General features: G+C 39.9%; 1 protein-coding gene across 5 annotated transcripts in view; it reads left to right on the forward strand.

The window, feature by feature from the left end:
• Positions 1 to 20,882, forward strand: part of SLC38A1 (solute carrier family 38 member 1) — a 78,187-nt gene extending 57,305 nt beyond the window's left edge. For 3 of the 5 annotated variants that reach the window (XM_023555562.2, XM_003405731.4, XM_023555565.2), the window contains 12 exons: positions 3,872 to 3,945; positions 5,619 to 5,711; positions 6,008 to 6,089; positions 7,122 to 7,204; positions 9,773 to 9,831; positions 9,952 to 10,068; positions 11,398 to 11,477; positions 13,251 to 13,351; positions 15,781 to 15,899; positions 16,665 to 16,806; positions 16,919 to 17,016; positions 20,665 to 20,882. In XM_023555562.2, coding sequence (XP_023411330.1) covers positions 3,872 to 3,945; positions 5,619 to 5,711; positions 6,008 to 6,089; positions 7,122 to 7,204; positions 9,773 to 9,831; positions 9,952 to 10,068; positions 11,398 to 11,477; positions 13,251 to 13,351; positions 15,781 to 15,899; positions 16,665 to 16,806; positions 16,919 to 17,016; positions 20,665 to 20,766 — 1,150 coding nt within the window. In that variant the 3' untranslated portion in view covers positions 20,767 to 20,882. The remainder of the gene's footprint in view (positions 1 to 3,871; positions 3,946 to 5,618; positions 5,712 to 6,007; positions 6,090 to 7,121; positions 7,205 to 9,772; positions 9,832 to 9,951; positions 10,069 to 11,397; positions 11,478 to 13,250; positions 13,352 to 15,780; positions 15,900 to 16,664; positions 16,807 to 16,918; positions 17,017 to 20,664) is intronic. The other 2 variants (XM_064284345.1, XM_064284343.1) reach the window with 1 other exon arrangement.
• The last annotated feature ends 2,676 nt before the right edge of the window (positions 20,883 to 23,558 follow it).

The raw sequence follows: 23,558 nt of genomic DNA on the forward strand, positions 1-23,558 counted from the left end.
TGAACAGCTGAAAGAATTGTAGATGTTTAAGTCAAAGAAGATAACAATCTTAAAATGAGCACAATCAGCAGGACCATTAGGTTGAGGAAGGGTTATATTTAAAATAGATTCAAGTAGGCTTAGAGGGTAAAATGAGGACTACAGGGTAAAAGTAGAAGCAGCAACTTCAGCTCTGTTGCAGTTCTAAAGCACAGAAATTTCCAGAAACAGAATGGGCTGCATAATGTGTTCCTTGTCAGAAGAGTCTTTTCAGAACCTGAATGGTTATGTGTTGGCATGGAGCATAGAGGTTTCTTGTTCTGAGTGAAAAGCTGAATAGGGTGCTCTCTAATCTCCTAATCCAGGAGTCTATAATTCTAAGTTTCTAACAATGTTCTTTCTTCCTAGAGGGCAGGTGTGACACAAAATCTCCCGGGACTGTCCCTACACAACATCGTTCAAGGCATTGTTGCCACCTGGGTTCTCAAAAGTACCTGACCACACTCTTCACAAGACTAGTTCTCCCATCACCACTTCCGTCCAGCTCATTTATAGTTACATGTTCTAGATCTCTCCTTCTTTTCAGGGCTAAATATAAGCCTTAAATATCAACACCTTGACAACCCAATTACCTACTGCTCTGCTCCCACAGAAGCCGAGGTTTAGTTACCATCTAAATAAGCAGTTTTCACCCCAGCCGTATTAAAACTTTTACTCAGTGGTTAGCGGTGTGGTAGCTTAAATGATAACCTGATGAAGTAAGAAGAATGAATCATTTGTATTTCTCTTTGTTGGCACAGGAATACCAGTTTGTGTTTCTCTTCCAGGAAACCATAATTATATGTAAAAATCTCTGTTTGTACAAATAGGGCACAATCATGCTTGAAATAGAACAAATGTTTAAATAAGTCATTAAATTCTCAAGTCGTTCCTCCTTGCTCCTTTTTTTCGATGGCATGCTTTCTGTGTCTCAAGTCATCTCTGATTTGATCCTCATAAACCTAAGCACTTGGCTACTAACTGAAAGGTCGGCAGTTCAAACCCACCAGCCACTCCACCAGAGAAAGATGTGGCAGTCTGTGGGGCAGTTCTACTTTGTCCTACAGGATCGCTATGAGTTGGAATCAACTGAACGACAATGAGTACTATAGCCAATTAGGCACTATTGCTTCTTTCTAAGAATCTAAACAAGGAGGTATACTTTTCTAAATTTTAATTGCATTAATGCCAGATTCTGTTATAGCCTAAAGCATTCTTAGAGTTACACATACTGTAATTTGCCTCTTAGTGACCCGATAGATAGACAGAAGTTCTGTTTTCTATTAATTTTCAGTCCCTGAAGGGGAAGTTCTGTACTTTGGGAGGATGGTGGGTAGCTTGTTCAGAGACTGGATGGTTAAAGGCAAATGCCATGGGACTCTCCTCTGGGTGAGATGTTAATGTCTCATGGGAGGAAAGGGGTTGCTTTCATCACTGTAGGAGCACCTCATTTTGCTGTTTTGAGGCGTGAGGAAGAAGATAAGTGAGCACTCCTGCTAAAATCTTCCCTGATCAACACTTTTCTGCCAGGGTGACAGTTTATGAAAAGATTTCTTACCTCCTTGTCAAGGACCAAAGACATGCTGAGCATCATCTACAAAGATTTAGCCCTATAGAATATGTTAAGGGGCAGCCCATATGCAAGAACCATGTGGTTCCAGAGGCTGTTAGATGAGGGGAATGTGATGGATATTTCCTTAGAGTGTTTCTTTTGCTCATAAGTACCTAGTTCATCCAGGCTTAGGGCCTCTGGTAAATCACTATGTAACCCAAACTCACCAGATGTTAGGAATTATCCCTGCCTGCTAGGCACACAGTTTCTGCAAGGTCATACCACTTAATATATGAGCCTTGGTCCCAATAGGAGCCCTGATGGTGCAGTGGTAAGAGCTCGGCTGCCAACCAAAAGGTCAGCAGTTCGAATCTATCAGTCGCTCCTTGGAAACCCTACGGGGCAGTTCTACTCTGTTCTGTAGGGTCACTATGAGTCAGAATTGACTCGACAGCAATGGGTTTTTTGCGGGGGAGGGAGGTGAGGGCAATGATAATATCACCTCTCGTCTCCAGGTCTGTCTCAGGAGAGTGGACCCAACAGGGCATAGAGTCATTCCCGAACAACGCACAGCTAGTCCTAAAATGGCATCCATTCCGTCCCCAACTGGAAAGCCTACGCAATTCTGTGCCACACAGAACTCCTCTAGGCATGCCACATGCCCATGTACAATTTACTACTTAGTGTTCCGTGTCCCTAAAGTCATGAGGGGACTCTGAGTGAAACTCAGCACTTGCTTCTTCAGTGTAAATATCGTTTGTCTTCTAAGATGAGAAAAATTACATCAAAATTACGTCCCGAATCTTATTCTCTGACAGAGCATATCAAATCATGTTCCATTAGCTGTCTCAAAACTATTGGGTTGGTTAAATAAATGCTTACTCTCAGTTTCCTCAACCAGAATAGATGAGGGAGTTACCCTCTTAATCACCCTCCTCGCTCAAGGATCTTGGCTATGTAAATATGTATATCTGAGTGTGCTTCTTTACAGTCATATCTTGACCTTTCTTGTCATATCCCCTTCATTGATGAGTCAGTTGGCCTTCATCCAGTGTTTGTTTTACCTGTGCTGAGTTCTGTCTCTCTTTTACGTTTTCTAGCCAGTCTCTGGCAGTCCATCTGCTCCACCATTGACCATTGTGTACTCCCCATTTATTGCCCCATGGCACACTGCATGAAGGAGAAACAAAATGCTGGGGCACATGAGAGAGCTAAGGAGCAGCCATTCGGCCTGGGGGCAAGGGAGGTGACATTTGAGCTGGGCCCGAGAGCCAGGGTTCCCATGGTTGAACAGGTGTGGGGAATCAGAGGAGAGCTTGGGCGGAGACAGCCCACACAGAGAGAACTACAGGACTTGCCAAGTGCCTCAACAGCACTTGCTAGAAAAATAATTGCTTTTAATTACTCAAACATGGAATTAAGTGCAATAATGTATTGTTCTGGGGATATATTTCTCTACATCAGGAAGTGAGTGGTTTCATTTGGGGACTGGAGTTTTTTCTTTCTTTTTAATAAATAGGCTTTATTTTCAATTACTATGTCTGTTTTAACCAAATGATTCAGACATAATCTGTGTACTCTCCCCCGTCATTTTAACTGTGCTTTTTCTTGAGGAAGGCTCGATAATGAGCCAGGTGTATTAAAACTAGAACAAGAGTTTGTCGTTCAAAAAAGTTTTTTCACTGTGCTTGATTGTCAAAATTCTGCCTTAGTTAAGAGGTGCTTGTTCTTTTAAGAGGAACCAGGTGCAAAAAAATGCGTATTATCTCAGTGGTCCAATGAGTAGATTCAAAAATAGCCATAAAGTGTTAGATGAAAAGAACCTTGGACATCATTTGGTTTGTGTCTTTATCGTAAAGGTGAGGAAGGAATCCAGAGAAATTAAGCCAGTTGTCCAAAGTCACATTGTGACTGTCCTAAGGGTCCCCGCAAGCCCTTCCCCCCCATACCCGTACCCCTTCCTCACCCTCTCCACCAGGGTGTTACAGAGATTACAACATATACTACAAAAAAGCTCTCTTCTATGTTGTTTTCAAGTCATCTTAACGAAATGATCCCAGAGAGCAGAGGAAGGCTGTTTGGACTTTGATAGTGCTAGAGTTACTCAGATTCTAATGAGCAGTTCTTTATTTGGTAGGATTTTATTGAGGGTTTTAAAGAGGAGGTGACTAATAGGCTCCAAAATTCGATACTATTAACAAATAGTGTTAACCATATAAATAAACTTTTGCACTTCTAACAAAAGGCCACAGTGTGTACTTTTTTTAGTTGCTATAACAAAACTTATTGTCTTTGCTTTAGGGTACTTTTGACTTCAGTGACATTGCTGTCTATATATTCAATAAACCTTCTATTGATCTGTTCAAAGGAAACAGGTAAGCTAAGGGTATATCTAATTTTGTTAAGGCCAGGGTGAATGATTGTCATGGTGATATTGTAAACGAATGATGACCTCCCTATTCAGCAACTTGATTATAAAAGAGAAAGAGTACTTTGACCTACAGTAATTGGAAGTTCTATAGGGGTGCTTGGAAACCCTGGTGGCATAGTGGTTAAGAGATATGGCTGCTAGCCAAAAGGCTGGTGGTTGGAATCCACCAGGTGCTCCTTGAAAACCCTATGGGGGCAGTTCTACTCTGTCCTATAGGGTTGCTATGAGTCGGAATTGACTGGACGGCAGTGGGTTTTTTTTTTTTTTTTTTTTTAAATAGTGGTGCTTACCTAGGGAAACAGATACAGCAAAATATAAATTAACTTGTTGTGGACAATGAACAAATAGCATTGCCATTTAAAGTGAACCCTGAATTACAGCTATTCTTCTAGTGTAAGATGACTTCATTTTAAAGGCTTCACTTTTTCCTTCAGTCTCTACGAATTCAGAACGAGGATGTCATGTTTTCATGTTATGGCCTCCAAGGTTTTAAAAGTGAACAGACCTCTCATTCTCTTTTGTGCATCTTCCAAAGAGAAAATGTTATCCTGAGGCCGTGTGAGAGTGAGCACACCATGAAGAAACGTCAAGTCCTCTGGGCAGTGTAATACCTGAAGTGTTTATTTTCCGTTCCTGGGATACTGGATTATGTTTTAATACTTTGACTTTTACATTAGCTCAAACCACATTGGCCAGCTATTTTGACAACTGTATTTAACTGGAACATTTTGTAATAGATTGAGGATCTCACCATTGTCTAATTTAAACATCAGTCTTAAGAGAGATTAAACAAAGGTTTAATTATAGCCTAACTCAATAATGCTTTCTGTGAACCTTTGAAAACATAAGCTAGTAAGTTAATAAAATGTTATAAAAAGTATAAACACTTTTTTTTTTTTTTTTTAATGCATAGGTTGGGCTTTTAGTATTTGTTGAGATGAGCTCCTTGAATGCTTTAAAATTCTGGTACTGCCAAATTATTCTTTGCAGAGATTTGTGTGTTTCTTTTGTGAGCTGCAGATCCTTGAACTAAATTTTACAAATGATTAGAATTCCGATGGTGTTAACTGTTCGGTTTTTATTATATTTAGGACCCATGAGGTGTTGATGGTATGTTATTAAGATAATTCTTTGTTAGCCTAATCAGTTCAGGCAATTAATTCAAGAGTAACCTTTCAGTGCCCAACCATCAGGGGATTTTTTTTTTTAATCAAGTCATTTCTATGGTAAAAACCAGACCTGAGAATAAGACCAAAGTGGGAATTTCCCCACAGTAAAGTTTAAAAAAAAAAAAAAAGTTTTTTTTTTTTTTTAAAGTAGGAAGACTATTTGAGATGGTTAAAAATAAGCCTTATGACCTAATAGTTTAATTGTACTGCTTTTGTAGCCAACTGGAAAAAGCAGAAATGGTGGTCACGCCTGACATTTTTAAATGTCAAAAGGGGTTATTTTATATGAGACCACCTTAACCCTTACAAAGCCAAGAAGGCTATTTCTGTGATTTTGAGAAAAAGCACAGATCAACCTGCAGAATAGCCATTCGAACGATGGACTCTTGGTTACTTTAATTTTTAGAACCTGATCACTTCTCATGTTCTCAAATTTTATTTTAAATAGGCTGCATGGTTTATGAAAAGCTGGGGGAACAAGTCTTTGGCACTACAGGAAAGCTAGTAATCTTTGGAGCCACCTCTCTACAGAATACTGGAGGTAAAAAGAAGATGCTTTTCTGTACATAATTTTCCAGTAGGTGAACAGTATGCATCTTTTCTAATTCTGGTGATTGGGTGGCCACATGAATTTTGACAATCCAAGCAGTCATGGAAAGTAAAGCATAGATTACGGTAGTAGTCACTTATTTAAAACCAGAGATACTGCAAAAATGTCTAAAATTGTCTTTGGGTCTTGCTGAAGGTTAGTCTAAGAATGAGGCTGGTAACCTTTTGTATAGCTCGCAACATGAGCCTTAGTATCTTCTTTCTAAAAATGTTCTCATTTTCCCCCAGCAATGCTGAGCTACCTCTTCATAGTAAAAAATGAACTACCCTCAGCCATAAGGTTTCTGATGGGAGAAGAAGACAAATTTTCGTAAGTTATAGACCATTTTTGCAATAAAACTAACATGTTTGTAATTTAAATGTGAATGAACCTTAGTGTGTATTCAATGAAAATTACAAAAACCAAGATTTCCCTAGATGGTGTTTTTCTTTCTTGTTTCTACAGTAAATTTCTTTGAGTCTATATAAATGAAAGAAAACAGGAAGAGGCATTTAAGTATGAACATTTAAAAGATAGATTCATCCATCATATGACCAAGAGTAGCTAATGCCTTTTCTCGAGAGCCTGCAATCTATATCTTGTTCCTGTGAAGTAGAACAGATACGGAGTATTTTTAACACAGAAGTGGAACATGTTAAAAAAAAAAAAAAAAAAAACAAGACCGTAGTGTCTTTCCTGAAGAAGGTCCATAGCATTTAAAAAAACATTTGGGGAGCAAAATTTACATGAGTCAGCCTCATTGAGATGTAGCGAACTCTGGAGACCGGTACAGCTGCATTTGGCATATACGTTATGTTTTGACTCCCTCTTGTTTAGCAGTTCTTGTCAGTCTTAGTTTCTTTGTTTCCTTTCAAGGGAGATTCATAGAAGCTAGAAGTCCTACTGTTCTATCCTCAGGACCCAAGGTCAAATACAAGGCATCAGGGGAGATAGAAATGCCTGCCCGTGGTGACTTGTTTCTTGTTGATATTAGCCAAGCAAAACAAAAAGGAACTTTCTCTTTAAATAATTGATAGGACAAGTTGTAATCTGACAGAATGCAGCTTGTGCATTCAGCTTTGAAACTACTTAAATAATTCAAAGAAATGCCACATTTAGCCAGTGGGGGAGGGGGATCCACAATATACCTTTTGCATCGCATAGGAGCGAGGCAGTAGTAAATGAGGAGCAGTTGCGTTGAAGTGTTTGGATAAAACCTTAATGATGGTTTAAAAAAAAAATTAATGATAAAAATGAATAAGAGTAAAAAATTAATTAAAGTATATTATGAAATTTTAAATATGAGGAAAAAAAAGGCCACTTTCTAAGAAAATCTGATGTAACTATTGAAATGCCTTTCAGAGCCTGGTATGTGGATGGCCGCTTTCTGGTGGTAATAGTTACCTTTGGAATAATTCTCCCTCTGTGTCTCTTGAAGAACTTAGGTAAGGAAAGAACTTGCTTTTGTCATAGTCTCTGCAGTGCCCCGATGAATCAGAAACCTAAATAACAATGAACAACTTTGCCCTCTGCTTCTACTTTTTCCACTTGTAAAGATTAAATGAACAATACATTACAAGTATTAATCAGGTCTGACTTTAATATGGGGTGAAAACACTGGTCAGTGTGTGACTTCCTAAACAATCCCTCTAGTAGAAGGGAAGAGGGAGGTTCTGGGCCAGCAACCATGAGACCAGTCGCTGTCAAGTCGACTCCGACTCATGGCGCCCCATGTGTCACAGTAGAACTGTGCTCTATAGGGTTTTCAGTGGCTGAGTTTTTCAGAAATACATCACCAAGCCTTTCCTCGAAGGTGCCTCTAGGTGAACTTGAACCTCCAACCTTTCAGTTGTCAAGTGCATTAACCTTTTGCATCACCCAGGGTCCATCCAAAGACACTGCTGTTTCCAGTAGCACAACTTACATGTACTCTGAAAAAAAGTCAAGAAAATGGAATCTCTTCATAAATCAAAAAGAAAAAAAAAAAAAACCACTGCCATTGAGTCGATTCCAACTCATAGCAACCCAAAAGGACAGAGTAGAACTGCCCCATAGGGTTTTAGAAGCTGTAAATCTTTGTGGAAGCAGACTGCTACATCTTTCTCCTGTGAAGCAGGTGGTGAGTTTGAACCTCTGATCTTTTGATTAGAAGCTGAGAGCTTTAACCACTGCACCACCAGGGCTCCCTGATTTCCTCTTCCAACCAAACCAAACCTGTTGCCATCAAGTTGATTCTAACCCATAGCAACCCTAAAGGACACAGTAGAACTGCCCTGTAGGGTTTCCAAGGATTGACTGGTGGATTCAAACTGTTGACTTTTAGTCAGCAGCCTGAACTCTTAACCACTGCACTACCAGGGCTTCAATTTTCTTATAAAACCCGTTCCCACTGAGTTAATTCCACTCATACCGACCCTGTAGGATGAGTAAAACTGCCCCATAGAGCTTCCAAGGGGTGGCTGGTGGATTCAAACTGCTGACGTTTTGGTTAGCAGCTGAGCTCTTAACCACTGTGCCACCACGGCCCCAAATCTCCTTATACCAAACTAGAAAACCAAATGCAGTGCTGTCAAGTCGATTCCGACTCACAGTGACCCTACAGGACAGAGTAAAACTGCCCCACAGAGCTTCCAAGGAGCGCCTAGCGGATTCAAACTGCCGACCCTTTGGTTAGCAGCCGTAGCACTTAACCACTGCGCCACCAAGGTTTCCAATCTCCTCATACAAAAACCAAACCCAGTGCCGTCGAGTCGATTCCGACTCATAGCGACCCTATAGGACAGAGAAGAACTGCCCCATAAAGTTTCCAAGGAGCGCCTGGCAGATTCGAGCTGCCGGCCCTTTGGTTAGCAAGCCATAGCACTTATCCATTACACCACCAGGATTTCCAGTCTCCTCATATGAGGTCTTAAATACCCTGATTATAGAGGCAAGTAGAAAGTTGCTTATATTCATGCCCAAAAGTGTTGTGAATCCCTCTTGAATTAATAGAGTATAACCAATCTCAATTATTTGCCTCACTGAGGGGGAAAGAGAAGAATCAAAAATGGTAGATAATCCCTAGTCGTATCCATTTGGTTTTGACATTTCATTTTGTATCTTCTATTTGGAGACAAGTGTGCTGACTGATTTTAAGGGAATTGCATATGCAGAATAATGAGGCCACACTGCTATCCAATCAAAAGCCTCTAAAATGTATTTCTTTTAATTCTGACCTAATTCAAAGCAGATATTTGGATTAAAGTTCTTCCAAAAATGATTGCATACCAGAGTGTTTTGTTTTATTTTTGATGAAAAATATCCAGCCGCTGTAGCTGTTCTATAATATTTACATATTTTTGTAACTACTGAATTTTCTACTCTGGGTCTGTGTTTAGGTGTTTTTATGCCCTTTCAGTTTAAGCAGAGAAAGGCTGTTCCCTACCTGGGGGATGAGAATAGTGCAGACCCCCAGAGACCACTTAACTCTACCTTTCTGGAGGTTATGGTGGTGGTTAGAGGTCTCCCAGGCATTCTAAGGGGAGCAAGGTAAAGATCACCAGGTACTCCATTTATCCCTGGAAATTCACTTCGTCTCCTCTGGGCATGCCTCCATCTGGGGAGAGAAGTAACTAGCTGGCATTCAGTATGCACACAAAAAGGGCATAATAAAGAACAATGGAGTTGATCAAGGAGTAAGTGGATTTGCCCATAGGAATTCATCAGAGAACAGCAACACAGGTATAGGACCATAATTGGGAGACTGTTTTTCCCTGGATTCTGGGTATCTGTGTTCTTTAGTGTGCCAAGGAGAATTGGAATCACTACGTACATATGATGTATTTTTTATTCAAGGCCCTGATTTTTGTCAAATAAAGTAGCACTGTGAGATAATAAATCTTGTATTCATTGTATTCATGTATATCATTGGAACCCCAAAATGTGCTTGAAATAATTCATTGAAAGGAAGAAGATGATGGATGAAATAATAATGAGAATCAAATTTTTTTTTTTTTTTACTTTCTTTAATTTAGGGTATCTTGGCTATACTAGTGGATTTTCCTTGAGCTGTATGGTTTTTTTCCTAATAGTGGTAAGTGTTGATTGAAATGGTTGGTTTGGTTTTACCAGAGTATAATGCCACGAATAATTTTTCATTATTTGGCTTTATTTGATAAAATATCTATAATTTCTCCTTTTTTTTAAATGCCAGGTTATCTATAAGAAATTTCAAATTTCCTTCACTGCTCCAGGGCTAAACTCAACAATAAGTGCTAATTCAACAAATGCTGACATGTATACGCCAAAATACATTACCTTCAATTCAAAGGTCAGTTTCCTCATCCTGTAAAGATTAAAAAAAGGAAAAGAGCGTTTTTATTAAGGGCATTATATTTCACTCACTTGTTGTAATTACCTTGTTTTGGATGTATTAGTTCTCAGAAGAACATTGTATCATTGCTTCCATATTCCCCGATCCATTTAGAGACTTTTGAAAAATACACAAATATATTTCATGGTTCCTCTTACCTGGTTTACATGTAGGACCACTTGAAGCATTCTCTTTGTAAAATCTCTGACTGGATACTTAGCTCTTTTCTTCCTGTGTAGAGAGCACTGGGTGATGCTTTAAAAAAAAGATTAATAACATTCTTAGCCAACTGCTTCTTATACGAAGGTGACAAAAAGGAATACTGAAAACTTCCTCCACTTGTACCACTGAAATATAGATACCACTGAAAAGTGGCACCTAAAATGCTTCATACTGTTGGGAATCTGTGATGGTATGGGGGACCACCAGTTAGTCAGGCTTGGATCTGAATCCTCACTCCAGTGATCCAACCATATGTAAAAATGAGAATTCTCTTCTGTATCTTGCAGAGGTTTATTAGGAATGTGCCTGGTACAGTGCCTGGGCATAGTTAGAGCGTAAGAAATCTTACTTTAACTTCCTTCTCTGCCAGCTTCTGCTTATAGAAGAAGTTACACTGAGTTTGAGAGTTTTGAAAAGTTCTTATCTAAGAAAACTAAACAGAGCAATCTTTCTTGTGCATGCTCAAGCTCCATTTTAGCATAAGAATATAGTCAAAGCAGGGAATGTGAAAATCGTTTTCTTTTTAGATGCCATCTTTAAGTCTGACTTGATGCCTCTGATGTAGAGCACAGAGCAGTAAATAGAGCTGGAAGTCCTGGGCAAGTCCCCTACCCTGTCAGAGGGAGTCAGGAGGACAGCAGTGGCCTGTCCATCCCTCAGGGTTGTGTGGAGGCCTAGCGAGAGATAATGTAGGAAAAATGCTCTGTAACCCAGCTTCGTTGTTGTTGTTACTTGCTGTCGGGTCAATCCCAATTCATGGCGGCCCCATGTATGCAAAGTAGAACTGCTTCATGAGGTTTTCAAGGCTAGTGCCATGTAAATACAGGGTGTTGCTATGCCTTATAGTGGAGCTGAATCTAAAACCGGTGTGACAAGGATCTCATGCTAGGTAAGCTATCTGGGAAAAGCTGCTCCGATTTTAGTGATCAAAACCCTCCTGATAACCAAATAATTCAGGGATTCTGAAGAGCTTTCAGATAAAAAGACAACTGAGGAATACTGGAGCTGCAGAATTTTTAAGGTAAAAATGTCTTTTCTTAATGTTTTTTTTTTTCTTTCAAACAGACCGTGTATGCTTTACCAACCATTGCATTTGCATTTGTCTGCCACCCCTCCATTCTGCCAATTTACAGTGAGCTGAAAGAGTAAGAGATTTGCTTAATTTTTATACTTTAATCATTTTACATCCCCCTCATTAACAGGCAGGTACAGTATTAAAATAAATAGGCCAGTATAATGAACCCTGTCGAGTCATAACCCAGCTTCAACATTTACTAACATTGTGCCATTCTTCAGCAAGGACTGCACTTTAAGAATAAAGAAAGCAACAAAACCAGAAACCCACTGTATTGTTTGGTCATAAACATAAAGTGACCAACTTTATGGACTTTTTTAATTGATTTAGTTTTTCAAATACTTTACCAAGGAGAGTTCAACTATTTGTGTGGTTTTACGTTACTTATGGGTATTTTGGAAGTACATAATCATATTCTCCAGATTTATCTGTAAGCCTCTAAATACACTGTGTGTGATTTGTATGTTGGTTTGGGTAGAAAAGGCTAGCAAACCAGGCAAAAATCGATGGTAAGGCCATGAACTACAAAAAAAGAATATGGTGCTGATGGGTGATTCTGTGAATTTATTTTTGATTGCTCCTCTAGAGAAAACTAAAGGCCTGTTTACAAATTTCCTGTTTTTAGCCTTCTATTGTCAGACTTTCTATATAAAAACAGTCATCATGGCATAGTCTTAAACGCAGAAAAGATATACCATATAGCTATTTATTTCCATTTTGAAACAAAAAGAACATTGATGTCATTTAGCATTGAATTCTGTCTTGATTCTTCCTCTTTTATATTTAATTGATACATGTCTAAATTTTTAAACATATCTTTCTAATATATATTAGATATCTATTTAATAATATACATTATTCCTATTTTGTGATATGGTGATCTTTTATTTAGGGCATTCAAATATGTCTTTGGCATCTTTTAAATGGAATAGTCCAGCTTTTAGTTTGTCATTTCCTCAAGTTCATGCTTCTCAGTTTTTCTTGTTTCCATACTCCCATTATATGCCAGGTTCCCTATGGTAACACAATCCAGTGTTATGACTATCTGTGGTCTGTGACTGAGTGCAACCTTGTAGATGAATTATTCAGGCAGTTAGAGAAGTTTACCCGTTCATCCTAACCCCAGAGCAAACTTTGACCTAAGAGATGGAGCCCTTCCTCATCTGAGCTGTGATCCCTTGAGCAGAAGCTTAAGTAAGGTATGGCAGGAAGGGCACGTGCCACTTGAGGAGGGATGCTAATGAGCAGTTTCTACAGGCCATCACAGTTGCAGCTGTGAGAGATCATTCAGCAGTTTAAAACTGCCATAGGCTCTGTTTCCATAGATGGGCCCCTGCCCTTGAGCACTTCCTGCTCTGGAGACACAGACTTACAGCTGCATCCCTGAGGCTGCTCAATGGGAAAACCAGAACCTAAAGAGGGGCTTTGGAGACGGAACACCCGAGGTCAAGTTGCAGCTCTGCCACCAATCTCTGGGGTTGGGAGAATGACATTTGAATTTATTCTGCTTTTTCCCCTGTGCACAGCAGGTGTGGAGATAATATAAATGCAAATATTAAAAAACACCCTCTGTCCTTCAGATGAGAAGTTGGTATTTTAAAAGAACAGGAAAGAACACTCAAGGTGCTGTTAGCTCCATGGATCTTTCGCTCACAAGATCCACTTGGTATATAAAGGAAATTATTCTAACCAGCATAAACTGCTGGGGTTAATTTCACCCGGTCAGATCTGCCCTAATCTGATAGAAGTAAAGCTAAGTTTAGTATTCTTGACTGTTAATACTATTGCTTAAATTCGGTAATGTGATCTTTAATTTTTCAATTTCCTTTATCTTTGTTTTTAGTCGATCACAGAAAAAAATGCAGATGGTTTCAAATATCTCCTTTTTTGCCATGTTCATTATGTACTTCTTGACCGCCATTTTTGGGTACTTGACATTTTATGGTAAGTAACCTCTGTCACTACAGAAATATAAGTATTTGTAAATAAATGAGTAAAAATCAATATCAAAATAACTTTTAATGTGGAAGCCAAATAAAGTAAAAAAAAAAAAAAAGCTGTTCATTGATTTTGCTGGTCTGTTCTACTTAAGGAAATGGTGATATTTCTTGCTATATTCATTTAGACTGCAGAATATTTACTGAAATAATATACTGTAATTTTTTTTTTTGCTAATAATGTCCTTAAAAGAAATTGCATTTTAGAAGCATGCCACCTTTACTGAGGAATAAACCTTCTCAGAGAAGGCCTGTCTATACTGACGTTGCAAATTGGGTTAGGTTCCATTAATAGAAAAGAGAGACAGGGACAGATGTTGAAAGTGCGAGCAGAGCGCTACACTCATGACATTCCACATTAATTAAAAATAAAACACCTGATTGTTCACTGGAAGTAGGAGCCGTGCAAAGATTCAAAGGAATGACATAGAGGTTAAAAGAAATGAGATCTGAAAAAGAGAACAGCATGATTTCATTTGTAACTTTAACTGACCTTTAGAAACCCTGGTGGCCGTAGTGGTTAAGTGCTACAGCTGCTAATCAAAAGGCTGGCAGTTTGAATCCACCAGGCACTCCTTGGAAACTCTGTGGGGCAGTTCTACTCTGTCCTGTAGGGTCGCTATGAGTCGGAATCAACTTGATGGCAATGAGTTTTTCATGTATGAACAGAGCTTACCTTCTTTTACTATTTCTTCAACTTCGCCTCTTCAGATTATCCTGCAGCTTTACTTAACAAGGTTCATTTTTATAATTTGGGACCTAATTTAAAAACATATATTTCATAATCTTCTCTATTAAATATCTCTTTGGGGCCTTCTTTCATAAACACAAATGTCTCAAAAATTTAAACAAATTTAGAGATTATTAATTCAGCCTGGGGAGAAAGGCCAGCCTGATTATACAGTTGTGTTCCTGTCATCTTCACAAGCAATGAAGAGTTGCATTTTTTAATGAATACATAATTACCACATTTAATTTTTTGCTTAGAAAGTGGTGTTTCTACAGTTCCTGCAGAGTTGCAAGGCTGAGGGTGGGTGAAGGGAGAGAGCGGGATAACTGAATGTTAGTTAACAGTCTCACTGTGACCTTGTACAAGCTATGATTTTTCTTAGCAAATCCTTATCCCCCCCCACCCCATCTATAATAGAATTCCAAACCCTTTTATTTACATTGGGAGTTCCTGGGTGGTACTAACAGTTAAGTACTCAGCTACAAATTGAAAAAATATTTTTGAGTCCACCTGGAGGTACCTCAGAAGAAAGTCCTGACATCTACTTCCAAAACATCAGCCAATGAAAACCCTATGGAGCACAGGTCTACTCTGACACACATGGGGGTCGCCATGAGTCAGAACTGACTTGACGGCAGCTGGTTTTTTATTTAGGTTAAAGAAAAAATGCTCAGCTATTTTTAAATGGTTATAAACTTTGAATTGACGGAATTAGAACTAATAAGGATTTATTATAACTTATGATCCTTTTTAAGAAGCTGGGACCAAGCTCTTTTGGTACAGTTTAGAATTTTAATCCCATGCCTAGAATCTTCCCCTTGACACTGGTGCAGTTAGAGGCCCTTGAAAGGGTCACAGGACAAGTGATTTGTTGTCAAAAGAGTGAAGATTTACATGCTCTGAGCAACTGCCATTCCCAGCTTTGGTAGTAAAACTAACTACATTTACAATACAAAACCAAACCCACTGCCGTCAGTCATTCCAACTCATACTCATAGCGACCCTACAGGACAGAGTAGAACTGCCCCACAGAGTTTCCAAGGAGCACCTGGTGGATTCGAACTGCTGACCTTTTGGTTAGCAGCCACAGCACTTAACCACTACACTACCAGGGTTTCCACTTTGACAATAAATAAATAAATAAATAAATACATGGAAGAGAAGAATTATATCCTGATGGTTGTTACAGCTGTGAAGTGCCTCTGCGGCCTGGGCACTGAAGTTTAATTACAAGAGCAAAGTTTGAAAGAAGCTGGGTGTGGCCTGCAGTCTTTGGCTTGGCTTGAAGAGTAGCACCAAGTCGGGGAAAGCCTAGATTAAGAGAGGGTTTGTTTTCTAACCGTATGTTTTATTTTTAATCTCAGTTTACTCCTAGGTTTAACTTAGTGTAAATTAAACATTCCCACTTCATGTAGCTTCTTTCTAGTGATTAAATTCCTTTTAGCTAAAGTGACAACTGCATAGAAGAGCTTGCCTCAAACAAGGGATTTTTCTTTTCAGCTTTATAAATTGTACTATTGGACACTTTGAAACACAGAACATTGCTTTTCTGGCCCTTTAATTTGTTGTTCTGGGGTGGGGAAAAAACTTGGCATTCAGCGATGTGCTTTGTATCTTTCTAAAACCTTCCTTTCCCCTTATTTTAGAAGGTGTGCATTCAGACCTCCTTCGCAACTACCACAGTGAAGATGACATCCTCATCCTGACGGTACGGCTGGCTGTCATCGTCGCTGTCATCCTCACAGTGCCAGTGTTATTTTTCACAGTGAGTAAAAGCCCTCGGTGCAATCTGAGGAAGGCAGAGGTCTCTCCTTTCCTTCGGCCTTCAGGAATCCATTCCAGAGAGAGCCTGTGGCAGATAACTTTCCTGGGTCAGTGACACTCTCTCCGGAAGGACCCCCAGACTTAGATAAGACCCTTTGGAAAGAAAGTGGGATCAATGAATTAGCGTAGCCTATGGTGGAATGACCCTGGGTGGTACAGACGTTTAACGCACTCAGCTGCTAACCAAAAGCTTGGAGGTTGAAGTCTACCCGGAGGTGCCTCAGAAGAAAGGCCTGGCAGTCTACTTCCAAAAGGTCAGACATTGAAAGCCCGATGGAACACAGTTCTACTCTGACACACATGGGGTCGCCATGAGTCAACCAGTTAGACAGAAAACTGTTTTTAATGGTGGAATGAATCTTAATTCTAATTAATCTGTCCCTCTTTTTTACAGAGGACTGTAGATAGAATATTTGAATCTAAGTCATACACGATGAAAAAAAATGTCATGTATTCAGAAGAGAACATTCAAGACTTAGGCAAAACAAACAAAAATCCCCTCCCCCCAAAAAACTCCTACCTCTTCATAAATAAAAATACTTTCCATCTTAAGGCAAACTTCTCAGTTTCCAAAATGGCTAAGCTATCTATAAATTCACTAAGCATTACAAAATATTTCACAGATTCCCGTGCACCAATTAATCACTGACGCCGTGGGAAACGTGAAGGGTGGCCTTTACGGAATCTTCTTTTTCTTCTCCTGCAGGTTCGCTCATCTTTATTTGAACTGGCTAAGAAAACAAAGTTTAATTTATGTCGTCACATCTTGGTTACCGTCATACTCTTAGTTATTATCAACTTATTGGTGATCTTCATACCATCCATGAAGGATATTTTTGGAGTCGTAGGTATGGCATATTATTGACTTTGCACAGATCATGTCTCAGCAGCTGTTTAGAAAGCCAAAGTTTCACAGTAACAATCCCAAATGTTCTTTCTTTCTTTCTTTTTTTTTAACAGGGGTAACATCAGCTAATATGCTCATTTTCATTCTTCCTTCATCTCTTTACTTAAAAATTACGAGCCAGGATGGAGATAAAGGAACTCAGAGAATTTGGGTATGTCTCGTGCCAGCCTCTCTAATTTTTTTGATTACCTTATCACTTCAATTTACCCAGTAAAGAGTCAGTCACTACACCATCTAATATTACTTTCAGTTGCCTCAAAGAGAGGCAGTAGCCCTGTAGTTTCCCAGCTGTTGTTGTTGCTGTTGTTGTTAGGTGCCATCCAGTCAGTTCCAACTCATAACGACCCTGTGTACAACAGAATGAAATACTGCCTGGTCATGCGCAATCCTCACAATCATTGCTGTGTTTGAGCCCATTGTTGCAGTCGCTACCTCAGTCTACCTCATTGAGGGTCTTCCTCTTTTTTGCTGACCCTCTACTTTACCAAGCATGATATTCTTCTCCAGGGACTGGTCCCTCCTGATAACATGTCTAAAGTACGTGAGACAAAGTCTCACCATCCTTGCTTCTAAGGAGCATTCTGGCTATACTTCTTCCAAGACAGATTTGTTTGTTCTTCTAGCAGTCCATGGTATATTTAACATTCTTCATCAACACCATACTTGAAATGCATCAGTTTATCTGCCGTATTCCTTTTTCACTGTCCAGCTTTCGCATGGACGTAAGGCAATCGAAAACACCATGGCTTGAGTCAGACACACCTTAGTCCTCGAGGTGACATCTTTGCTTTTTTAACACTTTAAAGAGGTCTTTTGCAGCAGATTTGCCTGATGCAATATGTTTGATTTCTTGACTGCTGCTTCCATGGGCATCGATTGTGGATCCAAGTAAAATGAAATCCTTGACAACTTCAGTCTTTTCTCCATTTCTCATGATGTGGCTTATTGGTCTAGTTGTGAGGATTTTTGTTTTCTTTATGTTGAGATGTAATCCATACCAAAGGCTGTGGTCTTTGATCTTCACCAGTAAGTGCTTCAAGTCCTCTTCACTTTCAGCAAGCAAGGTTGTGTCATCTGCATATTGCAGGTTGTTAATGAGTCTTCCTCCAATCCTGATGCCGCATTCTTCTTCACATAGATTATTTGCTCAGCATACAGATTGAATAAGTACAGTGAAATGATACAACCCTGACACACACCTTTCCTGACTTGAAACACACAGTATCCGCTTGTTCTATTCAAACTCCTGTCTCTTGGTCTATGCATAGGTTTCTCATGAGCACAATTAAGTGTTCTAGAATTCCCAGTCTTCACAATGTTATCCATAATTTGTTCTGATCCACACAGTCGAATGCCTTTGCATAGTCAACAGAACACAGGTAAATATCTTCCTGGTATTCTCTGCTTTTAGCCAAGATCCATCTGACATCAGCAATGATATCTCTCATTCCACGTCCTCTTCTGAATTCGGCTTGAATTTTTGGCAGTTCCCCGTAGACATATTGCTGAAACTGTTTTTGAATTATCTTTAGCAAAATTTTACTTGTGTGTGATATTAATGATATTTTTCAATAATTTCTGTATTCTGTTGGGTTACTTTTCTTTGGAATGGGCACAAATATGACTCTCTTCCAGTTGGTTGGCCAGGTAGCTGTTTTCCAAATTTCTTGGCATAGAGGAGTGAGCACTTCCAGCTTTGCATCTATTTGTTGAAACACTTCAGTTGGTAGTTCAATTCCTGGAGTCTTGTTTTTCACCCGTTCCCTCAGTGCAGCTTGGACTTCTTCCTTCAATACCATTCATTCTTGATCACATGCTACCTCCTAAAATAGTTGAAAGTCAACCAATTCTTTTTGATACAGTCACTCTGAATATTCCTTCTATCTTCCATCATCCCAGCTGGTAGATGTGAACTGCCGACCTTTTTGGTTAGCAGCTGTATCACTTAACAGCCACTGTTCCACTAGGCCTTCACCCATCTAGGAGAGTTAAAATATTACTGAGAATCTTCTCCTGCCCCTCAAAGTATCTTTTCAGGTTGTCCTCTTACTGTGCATTACGTTTTGCTGTGAGTGAGGGCTTGGCCAGCCAGAGGAAGGGACGTATAATCACCCTGTGTCTCTACAGGGAGGTACCCTGGGTGGCACAAATAGTTTGCTGTTGACTACTAACCTAAAGGTTGGCGGTTAGAACCTACCCAGCAGTGCCATGGAAGAAAGGCCTGGCAATTAGCTTCTGTAAAGATTGCAGCCAAGAAAACCCTGTGGCGCAGTTCTACTTATTAACACATGGAGTTGCCATGAGTTGAAATGCATTCGATGGCAATGAGTTTGGTTTTGGTTTTGTCTCAATAGGGCAACCCCTTGTCTTCAGCAAGATTTGAAGTGGAGAGAGACTCAAAGATTTTACAAAGTTTGCTGATTCTTTACAATTCCTCTTCACATAGTTCCTACCTAGCCCATGGAACGTGCAATGCCTTAAGTAAAATGTCTGAGTTAGCATAAAGGGTCTTTTTATGATTTGACGGAAAGACTTGGGAGCAGCAGACCTAGATTCAGAATCTACGGTTCTATATTGAGATTCTTGTTTCCAGGTCTGGTGAAGTTCAAGGTGGTGTACTTGGAGACAGTGAGGGAAGCTGGGGTAAAGTGATTGCTACATGAATACCTTCTGGAGCACTATTGTGTTTGGCCTCAGAGAAGACTTCTCAGCTGTCCTTCCAGATAGTGTAGGCACTGCAATTATGTATGTTAACTGAGTCAACAGACTTGGCTGAGAGACGAGGCAGGAGAGATCATCCCTGTGCATCTGAGAGAAGCAGCATCGATGCTGCTAGAGCACCTGGTTCCTCAAGCAGGACAGCCTGTGAATTCCTGAGCCCCAAATCCTTTTAAGCCTATCCAGTAGGGGCTTCAGACATCAGAAAGAAAGGAGTAGCCACTCTGGTGTAAGAGTAAAGTGTACTCAGATTAAATCTGGTGCTGGTGGAGACCTGTTGCCCGTGAATTCTCTGGGCCTCTTCAACCCTGGCCCCGTATTAAAGCTGGTAGCAGGAGTTACTGAATGGTGTTACAAGGGCTCTGCCAGTGTGGGGACCCACTGGAAGTTAGAGTGGATCTATCATGGTAAGACTGGGCACCCTATCAGCCCCACCATTCACTTCCTCTCCTTAGCTGTGTCTCCCTCCACTCTCCGGTCCAGTCCCCAGGGCGCTCATGGTGCCTCACCCTTCTCCCTGCAAAGCTCTCACTGAACATTCTCAGAGCCAAGCAAGGTAGAATCTAGCTGCTCCAGATTCTGGCTGCAGTAATCCATCCACCTGTGGTCCTCATCGCCCCTGCATGGAACTTCGTTTTTGAGACCCATTTCACTTGATCAAATCTACTTTGTTTTAAATGCAACATGTCTTTTTTCCCACTTTATCAAAAAGTAATGTTTGCCTGCCAGCGATAATCTAGCTTGGCAGGTAAAGAGTAACGAAATTGCCTGTATGTTTTCTAAGGCCATTCTTTTTTTAACTGCAATATTAGTTTGAAAGAAGCAGTATGTTCTACAATCACTCGTAGAACAATGTCCCCCTGAGGTGCCCAGGAATTCAAAGAACAGAATATAGAGGCCAGCTCTGCTTTTCTTATTTTACGTCTGAGGATCAGATGCACACAGTTTTAGAAAGAAATCCCACAGTTCACAATAACTCCCAATATAAGAGGAGAGGGAAAGAATTTCTGTTTTTCTCCCCAGGTGTGTTTGGAAAGTGTTTGCTTTGCTGAAAATAACCCCTGCCTTTCTGTTGTTCCAGGCTGCCCTTTTCTTGGGCCTGGGGGTGTTGTTTTCTCTGGTCAGCATTCCCTTGGTCATCTATGACTGGGCCTGCTCATCAAGTAGTGACGAAGGCCACTGAAACCAGCTGAGAAAACATTCCCGTCTGCTGCTCAGTCAAGTCACCACACATCAGCAACCCCTCATCACTTCTTTTGCAAGTTTACAGAAGCAAATAGAAATTCACAAGATACTTAAAATGGAACAACACATTGGTAGCAAAACAGAGACCTGTTTCTATAATGGGTCATGTCCCTTTGAGGTTTGGGATCAATTTAAGAATTTTTTTTTTCCATATTTCATGCAACCGTGTTTCCAAGTACTTTTTGCCATTAATTATTTTTCACTCTCCTAACTCTATGTGTTGTGGCTTCATGGTCTCTTAGAACTTTGACAACATGATAATCAGTTGTGTTTATTTATTATACAGCAAGCTTCTGGAATAATTTTCCTATTGATGTTTGGCTCACATAATCTGTACCTTTTTAGAAAAGAATCTTGAATTGTATATATTTATTTTGCTTTACAGGAAAAAAAATGGTTTCATAAATAATTTGCCTATTTTGGTTAATATAGCACACAGGGAAAATGATAGGAGAGCCGCAGGGTGGGTGCCATTGCAGGGCCAGTATTTGAATTGGCTCTGCCTGCCTGGCAGTAGAGCTCCGGCAGCCCAGTGAGCCTGGGGCCAGTACTCCATTCTGCTCTGGTGCAGAGGCGTTCTCTGGCCAGTCGTCCTCAGCTGAGAAGGGGACAGGGCGATTCTTATTTTGGTAAATCTATTGAAGTATACTTTTGAGTAATCTAGTAAAAGAAAAGACGTTTTGCTTCCCTCTTGGCAGCCTATGTCAAAGCTACTCTAGTCTGAGTCAGCTTCTACTGGGGGAGATGTATGGCACCTTGGTGGTAAATAGAGAAGCAAGAATGCTGTGAAAAGATTGTCCAAATGCCTATGAAAATATCCCTCTGATGCAGACAGCCTTCAGCTCTACACCTGTATTGCTGAAGGGGAAAAGATTTTATGAAATTATAAACCCAGCACCTTTCACTCATGTCCACCAGCTTTTTGCACAGAGAATAATTTAATGTGTATCTAATTAATGATGCTTTATGATATGTGATTCCTATTTTATATTGGGTACTTTAGAGGAGTCTTTAAAAGACTTGTTTTATACTTGTAAATTTAGGTTACTACAAATACTAGATTTTTGTACCTTAAATAAGCCTCATTTCTATTTCTTCTCCATTAACTGTTCATCCAGAGTCTAAAAATGGAAAAACTCTCAGAGATCATCTTTGTGAAGTATTTGTGACATGATAGCCATGTACGTTACTTCTGTCTCCTCTTCTCTTCCCTAACCAAGGGGTGGGCCATTACTGTGCGCCCTGACACGGCCCCCACAGGAGAACAGAGTGGCCTGGTACTCTTACCCCAGCCCCTCTCTTAAAGGGAGCGGGAAACGAAACCACCCAGAGACTCAAAAAGAAGTCTTTGGAGCAAGGTAGTTTGGAAAGGAGTGGGAGATGGCAAAGAAACCCCAAACTTCAACCCCCTAAGCTAGGCCATCACCTGTGATTAGATCATCAATATCACACCATAAGAAGTGTGTGTTCCATGAGCTGGTCCACTGAAATAGAACTTGTGTTTTATCTCTATTCTGACTTAATATTTCAAACACATCAATTCACTGAGCACAGATTTCTTATCCTCAGATACGCAGAACCTAACCACAGACCTGTTGGCAGGGTTTCTAGGCACTTCTCTCTGGGTTCTGTTCCCCCCTCCCCCCTGCCAAATCCCCAAAGGCGATTCCTCCTCCCAGGCCTCCTTGCTCAGTGAGAGTAACAGGAACTGTCCCTCCCATTTACAAACCAACATCTTGCAGATAATGCAGGCATTGAAGCATCTTCTGGGATCCTCCTGGGGAAGAATGAAAGGTTATTTCCTGCATTGCTTGAAAGGATCATAATAACCTTTAATATAATGCTACAGAATTACGTCAAACATTAGGTCAGAATTTGGATATTTAGATATGAAGGTCAGTAAGATCCAGAACCATCCTTTTCAAAAATGTTTTCCGTATTAATGAGCAATGAGCGAAACCTAACAAAGTTGGCCCTTTGAGGCTTGTCTGGAATGCCAAGTAATGAAATAACCAGGAAGGGGGATGACCCTCCATTATAAAACTACAGAATTTAGTTTGCAAGATATGTTATGCTACTTTGTTTTTCTTATTAATTTGTCGTGATTCGTTTTACACTCACAGAGCTCATACAGAAAATTACCATTAACTCTGGGATGTGTTGTGATATTTTTGGATCTCTGGATTTTTATGTGTCAGTGTACAAGGAATTTATAAATTATTATTTAAAATATATTTATTTAGAGGAGGCACGTTGTTGATGTCTGTGGTACCACATGTTTTTAAAACCTTCTCTGGATGTTTATCTGAGTTTATCTGTTGTTGACTGAATATAATAGAACCTGCTGTATTTGTCAGATGTCATTGATGAATCATCAGTTGTGTGGGATTAGCCGTAAAGTGTACTGCTTGTATTCTTCTTGTTCAGAATAGTGAACTGGTAGCCAAAAATACACGTATCGCAGGTGTTAGGTAGAATTTAAACAACACATTAAATGCTATAGAAGTTTCTCGGCTAAGTTAGTAGACTAAAGATTACTATACCGTAGCCATAGGGGGCAGCACGTTTTCCTTGGGTAGATAGGATCTCTACACTAGTGAGCAGTGCCAGTTTTTGACATTGGATTTAGAACTGTTCTCTAGTTATCGTAACACAAGCTATTGTAAAATCTCTAAGTTACTTCATGTTACTTATTGGAAGTGAGGGTAGTGAAGCATGTACAGGAAGGAA

This window comes from Loxodonta africana, chromosome 4 (assembly GCF_030014295.1).
Source record: "Loxodonta africana isolate mLoxAfr1 chromosome 4, mLoxAfr1.hap2, whole genome shotgun sequence".
Classification (NCBI taxonomy): Eukaryota; Metazoa; Chordata; class Mammalia; order Proboscidea; family Elephantidae; genus Loxodonta; species Loxodonta africana.